The sequence below is a fragment of the Rhinatrema bivittatum genome, chromosome 2 (assembly GCF_901001135.1).
Source record: "Rhinatrema bivittatum chromosome 2, aRhiBiv1.1, whole genome shotgun sequence".
In the NCBI taxonomy this organism is placed as follows: Eukaryota; Metazoa; Chordata; class Amphibia; order Gymnophiona; family Rhinatrematidae; genus Rhinatrema; species Rhinatrema bivittatum.
The window spans coordinates 45,528,221-45,547,458 of NC_042616.1; the positions used below are offsets into that span (position 1 = coordinate 45,528,221).

At 45.9% G+C, this 19,238-nt stretch overlaps 1 protein-coding gene across 5 annotated transcripts in view; it reads right to left on the reverse strand.

Moving 5' to 3' along the window:
- Positions 1-19,238, reverse strand: part of ABCB8 (ATP binding cassette subfamily B member 8) — a 152,921-nt gene that overhangs the window by 45,146 nt on the left and 88,537 nt on the right. For 4 of the 5 annotated variants that reach the window (XM_029587971.1, XM_029587972.1, XM_029587973.1 and 1 more), the window contains 2 exons: positions 18,842-18,989; positions 1,136-1,386 (listed from right to left, as the gene is read on the reverse strand). In XM_029587971.1, the coding sequence (XP_029443831.1) occupies positions 1,136-1,386; positions 18,842-18,989 (399 nt within the window). Of the gene's footprint in view, positions 1-1,135; positions 1,387-18,357; positions 18,446-18,841; positions 18,990-19,238 lie in introns of those variants that run through there. The other variant, XM_029587974.1, reaches the window with a different exon arrangement.

The following is a 19,238-nucleotide window of genomic DNA, read 5'->3' on the forward strand; positions in this document are numbered from 1 at the left end:
GGAGGCAAAACCCAGAAGTCTGGACTGGTCTGGGTATGTACAGGGAATTCGGGTTTGCTAATATGTTTATTTACCTTACTTTTTCATTCCTCTCCCTCTATTTATCCTCTTCTCTTTCTGTTACTTCTCAGATGTATGTGTTAAGACTCTTATGGTACACTTCTAAATCTGAAATTATTTTCTTTCTAGCTCACCCCCAGGATTTGTCTATTGATTGCATTCACTGACTCAATGGAATCTTGATAGCTTTCAATTCCATTCGTTTTCTTATCAGGAATGTAAAAAAATCTGCTCTTCCCTTTTTTACTACAGTCCAATATACATACAATATACTATAGCTGCCAATGGTGGATTTATAGCCCCAGCTAAGCTTAGATATGTGGACATACTGTCCATCCTCTCCTGCGATAATGCTGTTGGCACAGGAATGGTTTACAGCCTACTTCAATGTTGCAGCTGTCCAATAGGTGCTTATCTACTCTATTAGTCAGCCTACCTGACTGAGCCCTCTGTCCTCTTTGTTTTCTCCAACATTTAGCTGCTCAATCCCTTTACCAATTGCCTCACTGTTCCTGTGCCTCCCCCCTCCCCAATTTACACTGGCTCCTATTTTAAAATATTCATACTTGACCTACAAATATATCCATGGTTCTGTTCCTCCCTATCTACACTACCCTTCTCTTTATACATTTCATTCTCCTTCCTTCATGTAAGGACAGGCATCTTGTTTTCATGCTTGCCATCTTTTCTTTTCATTCTTGGAACCTATAAGAACATAAGAAATTGTCATGCTGGCTCAGACCAAGGGGCCATCAACCCCATCATCCTGTTTCCAACAGAGGCCAAACCAGGCCACAAGAACCTGGCAAGTACCCAATATCTAGGATTAATCTATGCCATTAAAATCTTAATATCCACTTTTCAATTTTGCCTTCAGTTAAACAAACTCCCTTCTTCAGGTTTTGTTCTTCTAGTTTACATACTGTTGTCTGCAAGTGTTACAACTTGAATGTTTGTAAGGCGCTCTGGATTAGGGTATTAGGTAAACACAGAAATAATTTGACCATAAAACCCATTCAAAAATGCCATACAGAAACACCACCATAATACATTCCATAGTGGTGCCAAGACTCACCTCTGCCACCTTTCCCTGTGAAAGCACCACAATGAAATCCGCTCCCATAATGGTGCTAAGTCTATGTGCAATCACCAGCACGGTGCGGCCAGTAGTGGCACGGTCCAGGGCCGCTTGCACTACCCGTTCAGACTCTGCATCTAGTGCGCTGGTGGCTTCATCCAGGATCAGAATGCGCGGATTCTTTATTAGTGCACGGGCAATGGCAACTCGCTGCTTCTGTCCCCCGGAGAGAGTTACCCCACGCTCACCTGTGGTGCACAAGAGTAAAATATAAGATTGCTGAATCACATCCTGAGATATCAGGTGTTGCAATCCTGCCCTTCTCACCCATGTAACAAAGTTCTGTCTCATGAGGAAGTGGGGAGCCGGATCAGAGTTAAAATTCCCTTTCTCCTAGTGTGATATATCAGCAAGAGAGACAGACAAGACATCATACCCACAGGGAGGAAAATAAAGCAGAGCTGCTTATCTGTAACAGGTGTTGTCTGAGGTCAGCAGGATGTAAGTCCTCACACATGGATATCATCATCCAATGGAGTCTGGCATGGAAAACTTATATCACTGTTTCTAGAATTTTCAGCTTATTTGAGCATGCATTGTACCACTCCTTTTAGTCTCATAACATAGAATTTAAGAATGAAACCCACAAACTGGAGACCCAACTCCATGGAGAACCAGATGGGTCTCATCAGGACTGACCTCCTGCTGTCCTCGGAGAACACTTGCTACAGGGTAAGCAACTCTGCTTTCTCAGAGGATGAGCAAGATAGCAATCCTCACGCAAGTGAATCCTTAGCAACAGGCTCCCCTCCCAAAAAAAAAAAATAAAAAAAAATGATGGTGTGGTGGTGGGGAGGGGGCAACAACAGCAGAGTGGCAGCCTGAACAAAAACAGACCTTAGACAGGAATAGAGTTTGGTTCTAAACTTTAACAAGTTCCAAAGGACAGATTGGCCAAACCTGCTGTCATGTCAGCCATCCCTGTCCAAACAGATGTGAATGAGCGGATGGAATTCCACATCGCAGTTCTACAATTTTCCATGGAGGCTGCTCACAAGTGGGAACAGACACTGCCGTGATTCGATCAGAGTGAGCCTTGACCCTCAAAATGAAATCCCACCTGGGCATAACAGAAGGAGATACAGTCTGCTAGCCAATTGGATAGCATCTGTTTGGCAACAGCGATCCTCAGCTTGCTCTGATCAAAAGAAACAAAAAAGCTGGGTGGGCTGTCTATGGGTTTCTGTCTGAACTAGATAGAAGGCCAAGACACTCTTGTAGCCCAACTGTGCAGGGCTTATTGACCTTGGTGCGAATGAGGCCTGGGAAAGAATGTTGGTAGGAAGTGGGCTAGTTAAGATGGAAGCCAGAGACTATCTTATGCAGGAACTTTGGTGGTGTATGCAAGACCACCCTATCATGAAAAAACTTAGTGTAAGGTGGTTAAATCACTAAGGCCTGGAGCTCAATGACCTTTCACGCTGAAGTGACCACCATCAAAAATACAACCTTCCAGATCAGGTATGTCAGGTCACAGGAGCGCAGTGGCTCAAAAGGAGCTTTCATCAGCTAAGCTAACACTAAATTGAGGTCCCAGGACACAGCGGTAGGCCTTAGGGGAGGCTTAACTAAAGCAGGTCCCACATGAAAAGTACAATTATAGGCTGTAAAGATGGTGATATGCGCCAATTGCACTAAGATGAACCCTGAGTTGGTCTTAAGTCTAGCCTCGGAAAGATGTAGGAGGTAATCAAGCAATTTTTGTGTTGAGCAGGAGAAAGTGTCTAGGAATTTTCTCTCACAACACACAGAAAATCTCCTCCACTTCAGTGCTTGTGCAAACACAAGCAGCCTCAGGCAGGCCCAAGGACATCGAGGCCTCCCAGGCCCTGGAGCAAATCCTGGACAGTTCACAGGCGAGACCCTAGCTTGGAGCAGCCTCCAGGAAGGGGTAAGGAGCCTCCTGTAGCACCGCTACAGGAGGGTTCATAACACCCAGCTACACTAACTGCACTAACTGCATCCTCTGGCAACAAATTCCAGAGCTTAATTGTGCGTTGAGTGAAAAAGAATTTTCTCCAATTAGTCTTTAATGTGCTACTTGCTAACTTCATGGAGTGCCCCCTAGTCTTTCTATTATCTGAAAGTGTAAATAACCAATTCACATCTACTCGTTCAAGACCTCTCATGATTTTAAAGATCTTTATCATATAGAGCAGAGTTGCTTACCTGTACAATACCCAATATTATTGCTAAACCTTTAACAAATATCATTAACCTATCCATTAACTCGGGACAGGTACCTCTCCCCTTGAAACAGGCTATTGTCAAACCTATCCTAAAGAAACCCAAACTAGACCCTTCTGATCTAGCCAACTATCGCCCTATTTCCAATCTTCCATTTATAGCTAAACTCCTTGAAAAAACCGTCAACAAGCAACTTACAGAATACCTTGAAGACAATCACATCCTTGCCCCCGCACAATACGGTTTTCGGAAATCTCATAGTACTGAGACTTTATTACTTTCCCTGACAGACCATATAATCAAAGGATTTGAGAAAGGTCAATCATACATACTTGCCTTCCTTGACATTTCCTCCGCATTTGACACAGTCAGCCATCCCATTCTTCTACAGCGGTTGACTGAAATAGGCATTACAGGTGTTGCCCACAACTGGTTCAATTCCTACCTCAGCAACAGAGATTACAAAATTCAGCTAGGTAATCACGTATCCAAGGCTATCCCCCTTAATCAAGGTGTCCCTCAGGGTTCATCCCTCTCCTCAACCCTCTTCAATATTTACATCCTACCCCTCTGTTACTTCCTATCCAGCCTAAATCTCCCTCATTACATATACGCTGACGATGTTCAGCTCCTCATACCCATCACTGACTCTCTATCGAAAACCATGGATTTCTGGAACGATACCCTCCAATCCATAAACAATCTCCTTTCTTCCATCCACCTAGCTCTCAACACCACTAAAACTGAAATTATGCTCATCTCACCCCTTAACCATTCGATCCTTCCCCCTCTTTCACAGTTCCAATTTGCCCAACAAGTCCGTGATCTAGGAATCATCCTCGATGGGCACTTCACACTGAAGAAATTTATCAACAACATACTAAAAGATGGCTTCTTTAAACTCCAAACACTAAAAAAACTTAAACCCTTACTACATCCCCCTGATTTCCGGACAGTGCTTCAAACCACCATTTTTGCCAAAACAGACTACTGCAACTCCCTACTCCTCGGCCTTCCTAACAACGCCATTCATCCCATTCAAATTTTGCAAAACACAACAGCCCGGATCTTGACCAACCTACGCAGACATGACCATATTACACCTGTCCTAAAAAATCTACATTGGCTCCCAATAGCATCCCGCATACAATATAAGGCCCTCTCTCTCATCCACAAGGCTTTATACAACCCTGAAATGAACTGGTTTAATGAATCCTTCCGATTACACCAGTCTAATAAGCCTACCAGACACACACATCTCGCAACCATGCCTATCCCTTCTCCTAAATTCTACAAACTAACATCCACGAGAGCCCGTGCACTATCGATCGCCGGGCCGACCCTTTGGAACACAATGCCAGTTGAATTACGGCAAGAGGAATGCCTTAAATCTTTCAAGCGGAAGCTCAAGACCTGGCTCTTTGCCAAAGCATACACCTAATTTCCCCCCTTCCTCTCCACTGCCCCCCCTTCCTCTCCACTGCCCCCCCTACTGTCCCTCTCTCCCCTCACCTCGCCCCTATCCTACCTTTCTCCCCCCTCCTCCCTTTCGTTCTCCCCCCTCTGCTCGCCATTCCCCCCTCTCTTCCTAGCATTCCTAAATTTCATATCTCTTAGTGTCTCCACTTTGTACATCTAACTAGATAAATGAAGCTTGACCGACGTGCCCGCAAATGCGCAGTAGAGAGCAGCTCTACTGCGCATGTGCGGGCGAGCACGTCAGTCTTAGGCAGCGTCAAAAAAAACCCAAAAAACATGGCGGCAGCGGTGGTAGCAGCGGCAGCGGGCAGCGGTAGCGGCGGCGGTAGCGGTAGCGGCAGCGGTGGTGGGCGGTGGCGGTAGCGGGCGGCGGTAGCGGCAGCGGGGGCGGGCGGCGGCGGCGGTAGCGGGCGGCAGCGGAGGCGGTAGCGGCGGGCGGCAGTGGCGGCGGTAGCGGCCAGTAGCGAGGGAGGGAGGAGAGAGAGAGAGGGAGGGAGGGACGGACTAAGTGGGAGGGACGAAGAGAGAGAGTGGGAGGGAGTGACTGAGTGAGAGGGAGGGATTGAGTGAGGGGGAGGGAGTGAGGGGGAGGGACTGAGTGAGGGGGAGTGAGCGGGACTGAGGGAGAGGGAGGGAGTGAGTGGGACTGAGGGAGAGGGAGGGAGGGAGTGGGACTGAGGGAGAGTGAGTGGGACTGAGTGTGAGTGAGAGGGAGAGAGGGGGAGGGAGTGAGTGAGACTGAGTGGGAGGGAGGGACTGAGTGAGAGGAGAGGGAGGCTGGGGAGGAGTGGGTGAGTGGGTGGGAGGGAGGTAGGGGAGAGAGAATGAGGGGGAGGTGAGAGACAGAGGGATGTAGCCCGTTTTAACGGGCTTAACGGCTTGTATGTATATAATTGCAAATCCTGTTTATTATTTAATGCAAATTTTCCCATGTTATCTCACACCCTTTATTAATCCCATGTTAACATGTTTTATTTGTTCATTGTAAAGCGCCATGCCTGGCGTCTGTTTGCGTTACACTGTGAACCGATGTGATATTCTGGATGAATGTCGGTATATAAAAATTTTAAATAAATAAATAACAGGTGTTCTCCCAGGACAGCAGGATGTAGTCCTCACATATGGGTTAACGTCATCAGAAGGAGCCCCGTCACGGAAAATTTCTGTCAAAGTTTCTAGAACTTTTGATTGGCACACTGAGCATGCCATAATCCCTGTGGCCACAGGGGTCTCCCTTCAGTCTCGTTTGTAGCAAAAGGTGTGAGAGAAAAATAAAATAATAAAACAGCTTCGGACCCAACTCCGCGGGGTGGTGGGTGGGTTTCTTGAGGACTACATCCTGCTGTCCTGGGAGAACACCTGTTACAGGTAAGCAACTCTGCTTTATCCCAGGACAAGCAGGATGGTAGTTCTCACATATGGGTGATTAGCAAGCTACAGGCTGACTCATATTTGTTTGGTCCAACAGCATACAACTTGTGCAACAGGCACAACTGGTGTACTGTTGGTAAAAAATGAGGCAGCCTGAAAATCACAGCAGATGGATGAGGAAGGAGTTGGGATTATACTGGAAATAAGTTCTTCAAGAAGGATTGGCCAAAGGCAGAGTCTTGACATCCTTCCTTGTCCAGGGAGTAATGTGCTACAAATGTGTGGAGAGCTCCATGTTGCAGCTATACAGATCTCAGCAATCGGTATTGAATGATAGTGTGCTATGGAGGTTGCCATGGCTCTTACTGAGTGCGCCTTCACTCATCCCTGAAGAGGAAGGCCTACTTTCTCATAGTAGTATTCGATACAGTCTGCTAGCCAGTTGGAGAGAGTTTGCTTGCCCACCGCAACTCCCGGTTTGTTTTTATCGAAAGAAAGAGTTGGGTGGATTTCCTATGGACTGCAGTGCGGTCTAGGTAAAATGCAAGTGCACGTTTACAGTTCAAGGTGTGTAAAACTCTCTCGCCCTGGTGAGAGTGAGGCCTTGGGAAAAAAGGTGGGCAAGACTATAGATTGATTCAGGTGAAAGTCGGTTACCACCTTGGGAAGGAATTTAGGGTGAGTGCGGAGTACCACTCTGTCATGGAGGAAGCTTGTATAGGGTGAGTATGTGACAAGGGCTTGTAACTCACTGACCCTACGAGCAGATGTAATGGCTACTAGGAAAAGGACTTTCCATGTAAGAAATTTAACATCACAGGAATGCAAAGGCTCAAACGGGGAACATATGATCCTTGTAAGCACTACATTGAGGTCCCATTCTGTAACTGGTGGCCGTAGAGGGGGTTTAAGTTGAAGTAACCCCCTCATAAACCGACCCACTAGGGGTTGCGCAGTTATTGGGGCATCCCCTACCCCTTTGTGGTATGCTGAGATGGCACTAAGGTGTACACGTACTGAGGATGTCTGGAGACCAGAGACTGAAAGGTGGCAGAGATAGTCTAATAGAGATGGAGTGGGGCAGGAAAAGGGATCTCTACCTTTTTGTGTGCACCAATTGGTAAATCTAGCCCATTTAAAATAGTAAGATTTGTGTGTGGAAGGCTTTCGGGAAGCTACAAGCACTTTAGAAACACAAGTTGAAAGACTGAGTGGTTGTAAGATCAAGCTTTCAACATCCAGGCTGTTAGGGCAAGGGTTTGAAGGTTCGGGAGGCGTAACTTGCCATTGTTCTGCGTGATGAGGCTGGGTGCTGTGCCCAGACGAATTGGATCCTGAACTGAGAGGTCGAGAAGTATGGGAAACCACACTCGTCGAGGCCAGTACGGGGCTATGAGTATAATTGATCCCCTGTCCTGTTGTAGCTTCACGAGAGTTTTGGCTATCAATGGTATCAGAGGATACGCATATAGGAGGCCTATGTTCCAGGGGTGAGCGAAGGCATCCATGGCTAAAGTTTTTTGATGTCTATGTAGGGAGCAGAGTCTGTCCACTTTGTGATTCAGTTTGGAGGCAAAGAGGTCGATGTCTGGGTGACCCCAGCGTTGGAAGATTTTGCTTGCTACACAGGGATCCAGAGACCACTCGTTGGGATGGAAACATCGACTGAGGCAATCTGCTACTATGTTCTGTATGCCTGCTAGATAAGTGGCCCAGAGATGCATGGAGTGTGCAAGGGCCCAGGCCCTGATCTGCACAGCTTCTTGGCAGAGCAGATAAGAGCCTGTTCCTCCCTGTTTGTTCAAATACCACATTGCAACTGTGTTGTCTGTCTGTATGAGAACAGTCTTGTGTGAAAGGCAGTCCTTGAATGCATATAGAGCACAACTTATGGCTCGAAACTCTAGGAAGTTGATTTGAAACTTTGCTTCGAGTTGTGTCCAAGTACCTTGAGTTTGAAGGTTGTTCACATGAGCTCCCCAACCCAAGTTGGATGCGTCTGTGGTTAAGGTCACTTGAGGAACTGGTTGCTGGAAGTGTAGACCTGTCAGCAAGTTGGCTTTGCTTGTCCACCAGAGAAGAAACAGATGGAGCTGGTCGGTTACATGAATCATGGATGAAAGTGGTTGAATGGCTTGAAGCCACTGAGATTTCAAAGTCCATTGAGTTACTCTCATGGCAAGCCTGGCCATGGGAATGACATGGACCGTAGAAGCCATGTGTCCCAGCAGTGTTAAGAATTGATGGGCTGAGGCTGTGCTGTGTGTGCGCAGAAAAATGGCCAGTTTGGACAGTATGTTTGCGTGCTCCATGGGTAGGAATGCTTTTGATTGTGGTTTCCAAATCTGCTCCGATGAAGGTTAGCATGCAAGATGGATTTATAGAAATGAAATGACGGCAGAAGAAGACCAAACGGCCCATCCAGTCTGCCCAGCAAGTTTCGCACTTTATTTTTTTTTTCTCATACTTATCTGTTACTCTTGGCTCTTAGTAACCTTCTGGTTCCATTTCCCTTCCACCCTCACCCTTAATGTAGAGAGCAGTGTTGGAACTGCATCTAAGTGAAATATCTAGCTTAATTAGTTAGGGGTAGTAACCGCCGCAATAAGCAAGCCATACCCATGCTTATTTGTTTATCCAGACTATGTAATTCAGTCCTTGTTAGTTGTTGTCTGTATATAGATCCACTTTTCTTCATTCCCCCTGCCATTGAAGCAGAGAGTTATGCTGGATATGCATTGATAGTGAAGTATCAGACTTTCTCCCCTGCCATTGAAGCAGAGAGCTATGCTGAATATGGATTGAAAGTGAAGTATCAGGCTTATTTGGTTTGGGGTAGTAACTGCCGTAACAAGCAAGCTACTTCCCGCTTTTTTGTGAATGCAAATCCTTTTTTCCACATTTCCTCTTGCCGTTGAAGCTTAGAGCAATGTTGGAGTCGCATTAACCATGTGTATGTTTATTGAATAAGGGTATTATCTTCAGGTAGTAGCCATCATTCCCACGAGCCACCCACTCTTCATTCACGTCCTCTAGACTTTATGGATCCACAGTGTTTATCCCATGCCCCTTTGAAGTCCTTCACATTTCTGGCCTTCACCACTTCCTCCGGAAGGGCATTCCAGGCATCCATCACCCTCTCCGTGAAGAAATACTTCCTGACATTGGTTCTGAGTCTTCCTCCCTGGAGCTTCAAATCGTGACCCCTGGTTCTGCTGATTTTTCTTCCAACGGAAAAGGTTTGTCATTGTCTTTGGATCATTAAAACCTTTCAAATATCTGAAAGTCTGTATCATATCACCTCTGCTCCTCCTTTCCTCCAGGGTGTACATATTTAGATTCTTCAATCTCTCCTCATAAGTCATTTGATGAAGACCATTCATCTTTTTGGTCACCTTTCTCTGGACTGCCTCCATGTTGTCTCTGTGTCTTTGGAGATACGGTCTCCAGAACTGAACACAGTACTCCAGATGAGGCCTCACCAAGGACCTGTACAAGGGGATAATTGATAAGAAACCCCAACGAGTGAAGGAGATTCATAGTGAGCTTTAGAGCAGTGGTCCCCAACCCTGTCCTGGGGGCCCACCAGCCAAGTCGGGTTTTCAGGATACCCACAATGAATATGCATGAGAGAAAATTTGCATGTTATGGAGGCAGTGCATGCAAATTTTCTCTCATGCATATTCATTGTGGATATCCTCAAAACCCGACTGGCTGGTGGGCCCCCAGGACAGGGTTCGGGACCACTGCTTTAGAGCGTTGAGAGCTCCTTGCTTGGATTGACTTTTGATTAGCCAGTCATCCAGGTAAGGAAACACATGTATGCTGTTCTTGCGTAGATGGGCGGCAGACACTGCCAGGCATTTTATAAATACACAGGGTGCCGAGGCAAGTCCGAAAGGCAGAACCCGGTACTGAAAATGTTGATGACCCACTCTAAAGCGCAGGTATTTGTGGCAATGTGTGCATAGGCATCTTGAAGGTCCAGAGAACAGAGCCAGTCTCCTTGCTGTAGAAGGGGATGCATGGTGCCTAGAGACACCATCCTCAATTTTTCTTTTTGTAGAAATTTGTTGAGATTGCGGAGGTCTAGGATGGGGCGGAGGCCGCCTGTTTTCTTTGGAATGAGAAAATAGCGGGAGTAGAACCCTCTGCCCTGCTGTGCCAGGGGAAAGGCTTCCACAGCCCTGGCGCTTAGTAGGGTGGACAGTTCTGATTCTAGAAGGCTTGTGTGATCTCTTTGGATCCACAATGGATTGGGTGGTGAATCCGGGGGTACCCTGAGGAAGTTTAGATGGTATCCTTGGGGTATGATGGTTACTACCCATTAGTCTGTTGTAATGAGGCGCCAGTTGTCTATGAAATGGCGCAGACGACCTCCTACAGGTAAGTCTGGTCTTGGATTCATGGAGTGGCTGCTGTTCTCTGGATAGGTTTCAAAATCCAGAGGCCGGGCCCGATTTCGGGGCTGGTTGTGATCTGGACGTTTTGGTCTGACAGATGTCCTCATTGAGGTGGTCTGGCTGGTCTCACGTGAGATGTATGTGGGAAGTATTTGCGTGAGCGATAAAAAGGCCTTCTGGGATCCTTTCTCGTGGTCTTCCAAGCAGAGGAGGGGGCTTCAGCAGTGACTGTGGACAGCTGACGCAGGGTCTCATGATGATCCTTCAATTGAGCCACTGCATCTTATGTCTCGTCACCAAAAAGATTATTTCCAGTGCACGGGAGATCAGCGAGCTTATTCTGGACTTCCGGTCTTAAATCAGAAGCCTTAAGCCAGGTCCATCTTCTCGCACTAATTCCTGTCGCTGATAAACGAGAAGCTGTCTCAAAGGAATCATATGCAACTCTGACCTCATGTTTTCCTGCCTCAAGGCCTTTTTGGAGAATGGCCGTGAGGTTCTCCTGTTGTTGTGGGGAAATGAGTCCTCTACCTCTTGGACTTGCTTCCATAGATTTCTCTGGTATTGTGCTATATATAACTGATAGGCAGCTATGTGTGACACTAGCAAAGAGCCTTTGAAGATTTTACATCCTAGACCATCTACAAATCTTTGGTCCTTTCCAGGGGGAACTGAAGAATGTAGGCATAATCTCTTGGCCTTCTTCTGCGCAGACTCCACTATGACTGATTGGTGAGGTAGTTGTGGCTTCTGAAAACCTGGAGTGTGTTGGACCAGATATGTTGCATCTGTCTTCCTATTAACCGATGGGACAGTGCAAGGGTGCTCCCGTAGGTGATGTTGCAGATCCAAGAGCACTTCATGGACTGGAATGGCCATAATTTCTTTGGGGGCATCCACAAATTGAAGGACTTCTAACGTCTTGTGACAGGTGTCCCCTTCGGTGACCAGGTTAAAAGGGATAGTTTCGGACATTTCTTTTATGAAGTTAGCAAAGGAGAGGTCTTCTGGAGGGGACTGTCTCCTTTCTTCTGGAGAAGGCTCTGAGAGCAGGTCCTCTGATGCGGAAGTGTCCATGTCCACATCCTCCCATGGATCATAAGGGGTCTCTGGCTGAGACCCCAAGGGAGGGAGAATGTCTGTTACTCCAGGACGTGCAGGCATCGATGGAGGATGCGATGGCATCAAAGGGAACTGTGGGTGTTTCGATCCCGAAAGCCCTGATGGACCTGGAATCGGTTCCGGCATCGATGGAAGTAGGACTAGAGCCCATGTCCTTGTCCTCTGAGGAACCCAGAACGGGTATCGGGGGCTGCGGAGGTTCGGAAGGTCGAGTCAGTACCGATAGTATAGGCTGTGTCGGAAGGGCACCGATGAGGGTATCAAGGCGGTCCAGCAACGGTGCAAACATAGATGGCTGCGGTCGTCAGTGCCATTATGGGAACCGGCATCGATGGCAGTTGCAGGTCCCGGAAGGCATCGAGGACTGCCTGGCGGACAAGGAGCCTTGGGATGATGACTCCATGGAGTCATCCTCAGTTTATTCAGATGACCCCCTCTCGGAGCCCTCCCCTCTGGAGAAGTGGCACCGGTCACCCCCCAAGGACCTGTCCTTTGCAGGATTTGTCAGGGCCATGGCTGATGCCATCCCCTTTCAACTGCCCACGGAGGAAGACGCGTGACATAAGATGCTGGAGATACTGCTTTTCTGTGGCTCCTCTGACTTAATATCGTCATGATACTAAATAGGAGTCGACAGCGATCAGATTAGAAAAAAGGACGCTCAGTTTACCAGCATCTGTTTTCCTAACCAATGGCTTTTGCACAGCCATGTTGTCTCCTGGGCACCCAATGCCAAGGACGCACTAGGGACACACAATTTCCCGAGCGCATCCTTTTTAACGTGGCTGTTCATTTATTTATTTATTTAAAGCTTTTTTATACAGACTTTCGTGATACAAATCAAATCGGTTTACATACATATTACATCAGTAGCCAGGACACGTGGATGGGCACGCATTAGGAAAATGGGCATCCAGTTTGGACGCCCTTTTTTTTAGCACATCCATATTGCATCGGCCTGTCAGTTATACCTGAGGTAATGGAGGGAAAAGTGACTTTAGAGACAGACTATCAAATCACAGAAGGATTGAAGTACTCAGTCTCCTGGGTCACTGAACAAGTGTGCAAACAGGAAAAGCTGCTGGGTCAGTTCTTACTCTGATGATGCATCTGGTATTAAATTTAAATTTAACTCTATGAATGTGGCCAATGTGTTATTTTTCTGATACCACAAGACTCTTGGGCAAAATATTCTGGGCTGTATTGGTTACTTGCTATTTGTTTTACTGAGATATTCCAGATAGTCCAACAACTGAGTATGCTCTGTTTAGTTTGCTGGAGTGAGCATGTTGGATGTTAAGACTTCGGTTTTTGTATAAAATCCATTAATGTGTGCTAATCCTTCTTCCCTCCTTCAGCCTCTATTTCTCACTACTAAAGTTCAACTCCTATGACCAAGACAGCCTTCTTCCAATTATACCACTTTCACTACTACTTTGACATCAGCTCTTTTGATACTGTAGTTCAGGCCTGTGTAATTTCCTGCTTGACTACTGATACAGCTTCTACATTGGGCTGTCAAAATGCCGTCACCTGCAGCTCATACAAAATAGTCAACAGCATGAGCTATGCTAAACAGCACAAATTCAAACAGATCATTCCACCTCTGAAATCCCTACACTGGTTCCCAACACATTAGTACACTGTTTTCAAAGTCCTGGTACTGGCTTCCAAGTTCACCTGATAGTACCAGCTCCTAAAAAAGTGTGATTCACAGACCCTTGGAAGAGAACTCTCTCAGGATTGGTCCCTTCTCTCTGGAATTCCCTACCTCTACATATTAAGCTTGTACCAGATCTCCCCACTTTTAAAAAGAAACCAAAAGTGCAGTTAGTTGTGGCAGCCAGGAACTTTACTCTCCCCCAACCTGGGCCCTAGAACATACACCTTAAATGTACACTTTACCTCTATTGTAAACACAATTGTTTTCAAAGATTATTATTGATGTAATATATATGTATTGTAAACCAAGTTGTTAACACACTTTGAACTCCTTTGTTGGAAAAGAATGAGAAATGATATTCTCTGAGGACAAGCAGAATGGCATTCCTTACACACTGGCAACATCAGATGAGCCTGGCATGGAACTTTGCCTTCAAAGCTTCTAGAAGCTTTGAGAATGCCCCTCTGGGCATGTGCAGCCCTAGTCACTCCACTGCATCCCACGCAGGGCCCCTTAGCCTCATATTTTCCACAGAACCTGCCATAATTCACTACCATTGGTCAGTATCCTCCTGGATTCTTCAATGTCCATGCCTCCAACATAGATGCCCATTGGACAGGCTAAGTTTCCTGAAGCTTGCGAGAGCTCCCACCAGGCACGACTTTCTCCATGGGTAAAAGACTCAGCGGAAGCAGTCCAAGATGTCATGGATTGTTCCCATGCAATGCACCTATCTATATTGAGGCGAAAAGTCTTTGCAGCCTGTGTGGCTGAGCTATTATCTACAAGACCTTTGAGGCATCAAATGAAAGGTGCATACACAACTTGAAAGTTGGGATAAAACCAAAACAAATATGGTACACCATGTGGCCAACTGAAAATAAGAAAGAAAGAAAATAGGGAAATTTACACTTGCCTAATTTCCTCTGAGTCCAGCCAGACCAGTCCAGATGCATGGGTTATGCTCCTCAACTAGCAGATGGAGACAGAATAGGTTTGTTGACCTCAGCCCTTAAGGACCCATGCTATGCTCAGTCTAGTGCACAGTTGGATGTGCATTTTGGACGTGCTAGAATTACTCCTGAAGCAATAATGGGATGAGTGCATCCAAAACACGTCTAAACCTGCATGTAGCCAATAGCCTTCAACCCATGTAAATGCCATTATGATAATGAGACTATTAGCTAATATCCCCGATATAAAAAAAATCACTGTGCGCCCGACTAATAAGCTAAGAAAGTTAGACAAGCTCCCTACCTAGAAACAAAGGGCTTCTAGGGAATATCAAGAAGAGACTAGAATAAAAAGCAGACAAAAAAAACCTGACACGATCACTCACCTGAACAATGAAAACCATGGCTCTGTCTGGAATACATTTGGCAGTCAGGGAAGGTTGTGGACTGGTTTGGCTGGATTCCAGGAACGGAAATATCAGGCAAGAGTAAAATTTCTCCTTCCTTATTATCCAGACACATGGGATGTCTCCAAGCTACTCTTTACATGGGCAGGACTGCCAACCCTGCTCTCAGCACTGCCAAGCCAAAGGCCATAGCCTACCTGGTGCACACATCCAAATGTTAAAGTTGCCATCTTGCATATATCCCCTGGAGACACCAAATGGAGTTCAGCCCAAGATGCCGCCTGCGATCTTATAGAGTGAGCCCTCAACATCTTAGGAGGCAGCAACCCTTTATCTACATAGGCAGTGTCTAGTGTCCTTAATCTATTGGGCTAATGAAGCTCTGAAAGCTGACTCTTCCCTTCCTTGGACAGCTGAATATCACAAACGGATGATCTGACTTTCTAAAATCAGTTACCTTCAAGTAGCTGAGCAAAATCCTTTTTATATCCAAGAGATGTAGTAAACCATATTTGGCCCCATATACGTTCCACTGGAAGGAGGGTGCACAAACTGATTCAGATGGAATACAGAAACAATCTTAGGAAGAAAGGAAGGTACCGTTCAAATGGAGACTACCTCGTTAGAATAACTGAGAAATGGCTCTCTACAAGGCAGAGCCTGGCTCTGCCTTGTAATTCTCCTACCTAAGTAAAACTGCAATTAAATACAGAGCCTTCATAGTAAGCAACTTAATAAAAGCCTAGAAACCTGAAAACCAGATTCAGATCCCAATCAGGGATCAAATCCTACAGGAGGCTGAACATGCTTTACACCCCCAAGGAACCTAAATATAGTACATCAGGATGACAAGCTGCAGATTTGCCACTGAGGAATTTGAGTAAAAAAATACCTTTTTCTGGGTTCTTAAGGGTCTCTATATTTGTTGGATGATTATATGTAGGAACATATAATTCAGAGCTTTGCCTCCCTGAGTCAGATCCAAAACAGGACAAAAAGGGCCATCCTCCTTTAGAATTATGGAATACCTTCTTTGGCCTCTTTGAGAAGCGGGTACCATAACAACACTCCCAATCTCAGAAAATTTTAGAGAATTACCCAAACCACCTCCCGTTTTTGAGAAAAATGACAAGGGGGTACCATAAAAAAATCTGAAATAGGATGGGAAAAATTCTAGGGCTTTGTCCTTCTTGATCACATTCAAAAATCATTGATCTGAGGTTATTTTGCTCCACCATTGTTAGAAAGCCAACAGCCACCCACTTATGATCTTCACAGGCTAGGCCTATACACCTTCATTGCTCACTCCTGGTACCTGCAGAACTTGCAGATTCACCTTCATTGATTCCTCCTCTTATTGGAACAAAACGACTGATAGCTGCTATAAGACCTGAATCGCAGAACACATGAATATCTACCTGTCCTTCCTCAACACAATAACGACTACTTGCAGATCTCTTGGGCTTATCTTCTGGCAATTGCGGAGTGTTAGATTCACCCAAAGCCTTCACAAACTTTTCAGATACTCTTAACAAAGATACCTCACTGTCACAATGGAGGCCATAGTTCTGGCTGAAGTCCAAACCAAATCATAAGGCTTGTCTGCTAGAGAGACTGGTCCTGGATTCATCTGGGCTGCCTCATCCAGGATGGAGTCAGTACCCTCTAAGGAGCTTATTTTATTTTAAAATTTCTTATATACTACACATGCAGATTCAAGACCGGATCAGAGTGATGAATAAACTCTAATACATTAAAAACAGACTATTCATCCCATATACCTAAACACATCCCACATCACCCTTCAGAGAAACATAGGTCGTCAGATTACAGGTGCATGGTTTGTGCCCAGCAGTAAACTATTTGCAGATGAACTTTCTAGGATATGATGGGACAAACGCAAACCAACCCTTGCTACAATTCCACTGCACACAGCAGCCTGAAGTACAAAGCTGGCTGTCTCAAACATCTGTTTAAGCATAGACCCATCTTACTGTCATGTACATCTTTGAAGGAGGCACCACCTTCCTCTGGAATATTAATCTTTCTAGTGATTAGTACAAACAAACAGATCCAGCTTAAGGACCCTAAGGTTTTCCCTCTCTTGAGAGCTTAAGGGATACATATTAGATATTGCCTTCCTTCCCTTAGGATTCTGGGGAATCCTATGCCACAGAAATTATTTCTTTAATAGACTTTGGTAGAAGAAAGGCTTTGGATGGCCTCTTAAGCTCACCATAATAGGGTCCTCAACCAAATCTTCATCACATTTCTCCTCTGCAGTGTACTAAACTTTCAAGAAATACATGATCAAAGAAGGATGCTCTTCCTTATGAAAGAGCTGGACCACAGAGGAATTCCTCTTCTACTGGAGAATACTTCCCTTCTTCATCACTGTCCCTGGAGTCCTTTAAGTTCAGCCAGAAAATAGGCTTGGGAGGACTTTTCTTCCTTCATTTTTCTTTTTAAAGACCTTTTGCTAACATAACCAGATTGCTCCACTGCAGACTGAGAGGACGACAACCCAGGAACAGACTTCCAGCCAATGTAAAAAGTCTTTTGTAGTCCTTTAAAAAAACTCTGATGACAACAGCAACCAAAAGTGGAAAGAGGCCAGTTCCTTACTTGCCAAGCTACTCCCGATTCCTCAGATCGCAGAAGTCCTGGAGGAACCCACTTCCAAGAGCAAGGGAAACAGTGCAAGAGGCCCCTGCTCCAAGATGCTGTTATCCCACAGTTTCAAAATGGCCACTGTTCCCACCACAGCTGCAATCCTGCTGGTAGCAATCATCTACCCTGATAGCCTTGTCTTAGCAGCTACCCCTGAAGAATTCTCAGTTCTTTGAAGCTCCTTTCCCTCATCCTCTGTGCAAGACCCGCACCTTGTTCCTCCTCCGGACATGGTCCAACGCGTCCCACACGCATCAGAGTGGGGTCTTCCCACCCTCCCTACCTCCCCCTCAACCAACCGGTAGATTAGGTTAAATCCTACCTTGTTCTCCTACCCATCCAAAAAGGAAATTCTCAAAACTGCTTAAATTAAAAGGCTGTTTTTTGGAAAGCTTTGTTGTCCAGACAGGAACAGGCTGACTTAAGAGGGAAGAAAGAAGCAAACAGAGAAGCAGGAGAGGAAGGAGCGAGACTAAGGAACAATGAGGTTAGATGGCGAGGAAACAAGGGACCAAAGAAGGGCAACAGATCCACTTATCTAGAAGCTCCCTGGTCACTGGGAAAGTGCCACTGAGGGAGGGAATTTCCATTAACATCTCAAGAATGGCTCAACTGGGGGAGGAAATCAAGGACTGTCCCCCCAGCAGTGCCAATCCACTTCTCCTTCACCTGGCCGAAAACCAGATCTCAGACAGCATGGGATGCTTGTCTACCATTTGCTGGAGACAGAGAATACTAGGAAGCTAAGCGTAGCACGGGTCCTTTACAAGGGCTGATGTCAGACCTGTTCTATTTCCATCTGCTAGCTGGGGAGCATAACCCATGCATCTGGACTGATCTGGCTGGAGGAGGAAGAACAAAGGGAAAATAAAGTTTACCTAGAAGACTAGAGAATAAAAACTAACCATGGGGACCTCCAGAAGAGTTCCTGCGGTTTCAAAAACTTTCACTGTAGCAGATATGGGAGACAGGTAAACCATGATCTGCAGGCTCTGCAAAAAAGATGAGACTGATGTCACCCATGTGTGAGGACTGACATCCTGCTTTCCACTGGAGAACCAATGTTACAATTAACTTCACTTTCACTTCAGGCTAAGAACCCCACTTTTTCTAGATGTAAAGAAGTTGATCTTAGGAGAGAGGATGTGCACAGCTAGGTGCTAGAGAATAAAAGGCACCAAATCAAGAGAGTTCACATTTATATGTGGCACATCAAAAAATGACTTGTATACACATTAGGGAAAATTCTCAGGCTTCTGAAAAAACAAGAACTTGACCTTAGTACATTATCACAATGAGAGAAGACAGGCTGGGTCAGACTAACATGTGTCACTGCTCTGGAGTCCGTGCTCCAGGACTGCACATGACCACAGCAAGAGAGGACTCACCCACCACCGTGTTGTATCCCTCAGGAAAAGTTCGTATAAAACAATCTGCATTAGCTTGCTCAGCTGCTGCATAAACTTCCTCATCGCTGGCATCTGGTTTCCCAAATCGGATGTTTTCCATAATGGTTGTACCAAAAAGTACAGGTTCCTGAGATGGGTCAAGAGACAGCAATTCGGATCATGACTGTGCTCCATCTTTCTCCTCCCAAACATGCAGCCTGAGCCCTTGTAGCATTCTCACCCCAACTCCTTCCTACAGCCTATGACATTTCCAACATTCTTGTCCTCATCTACAGCCTGTAACTCCTATGGCATCTCCTTCCCTGCAAGCAGTCTGCATTGCCACAGCATCCACCCACTCCATCACATGTTCTTACAGCAACCATGCACAGCAGCC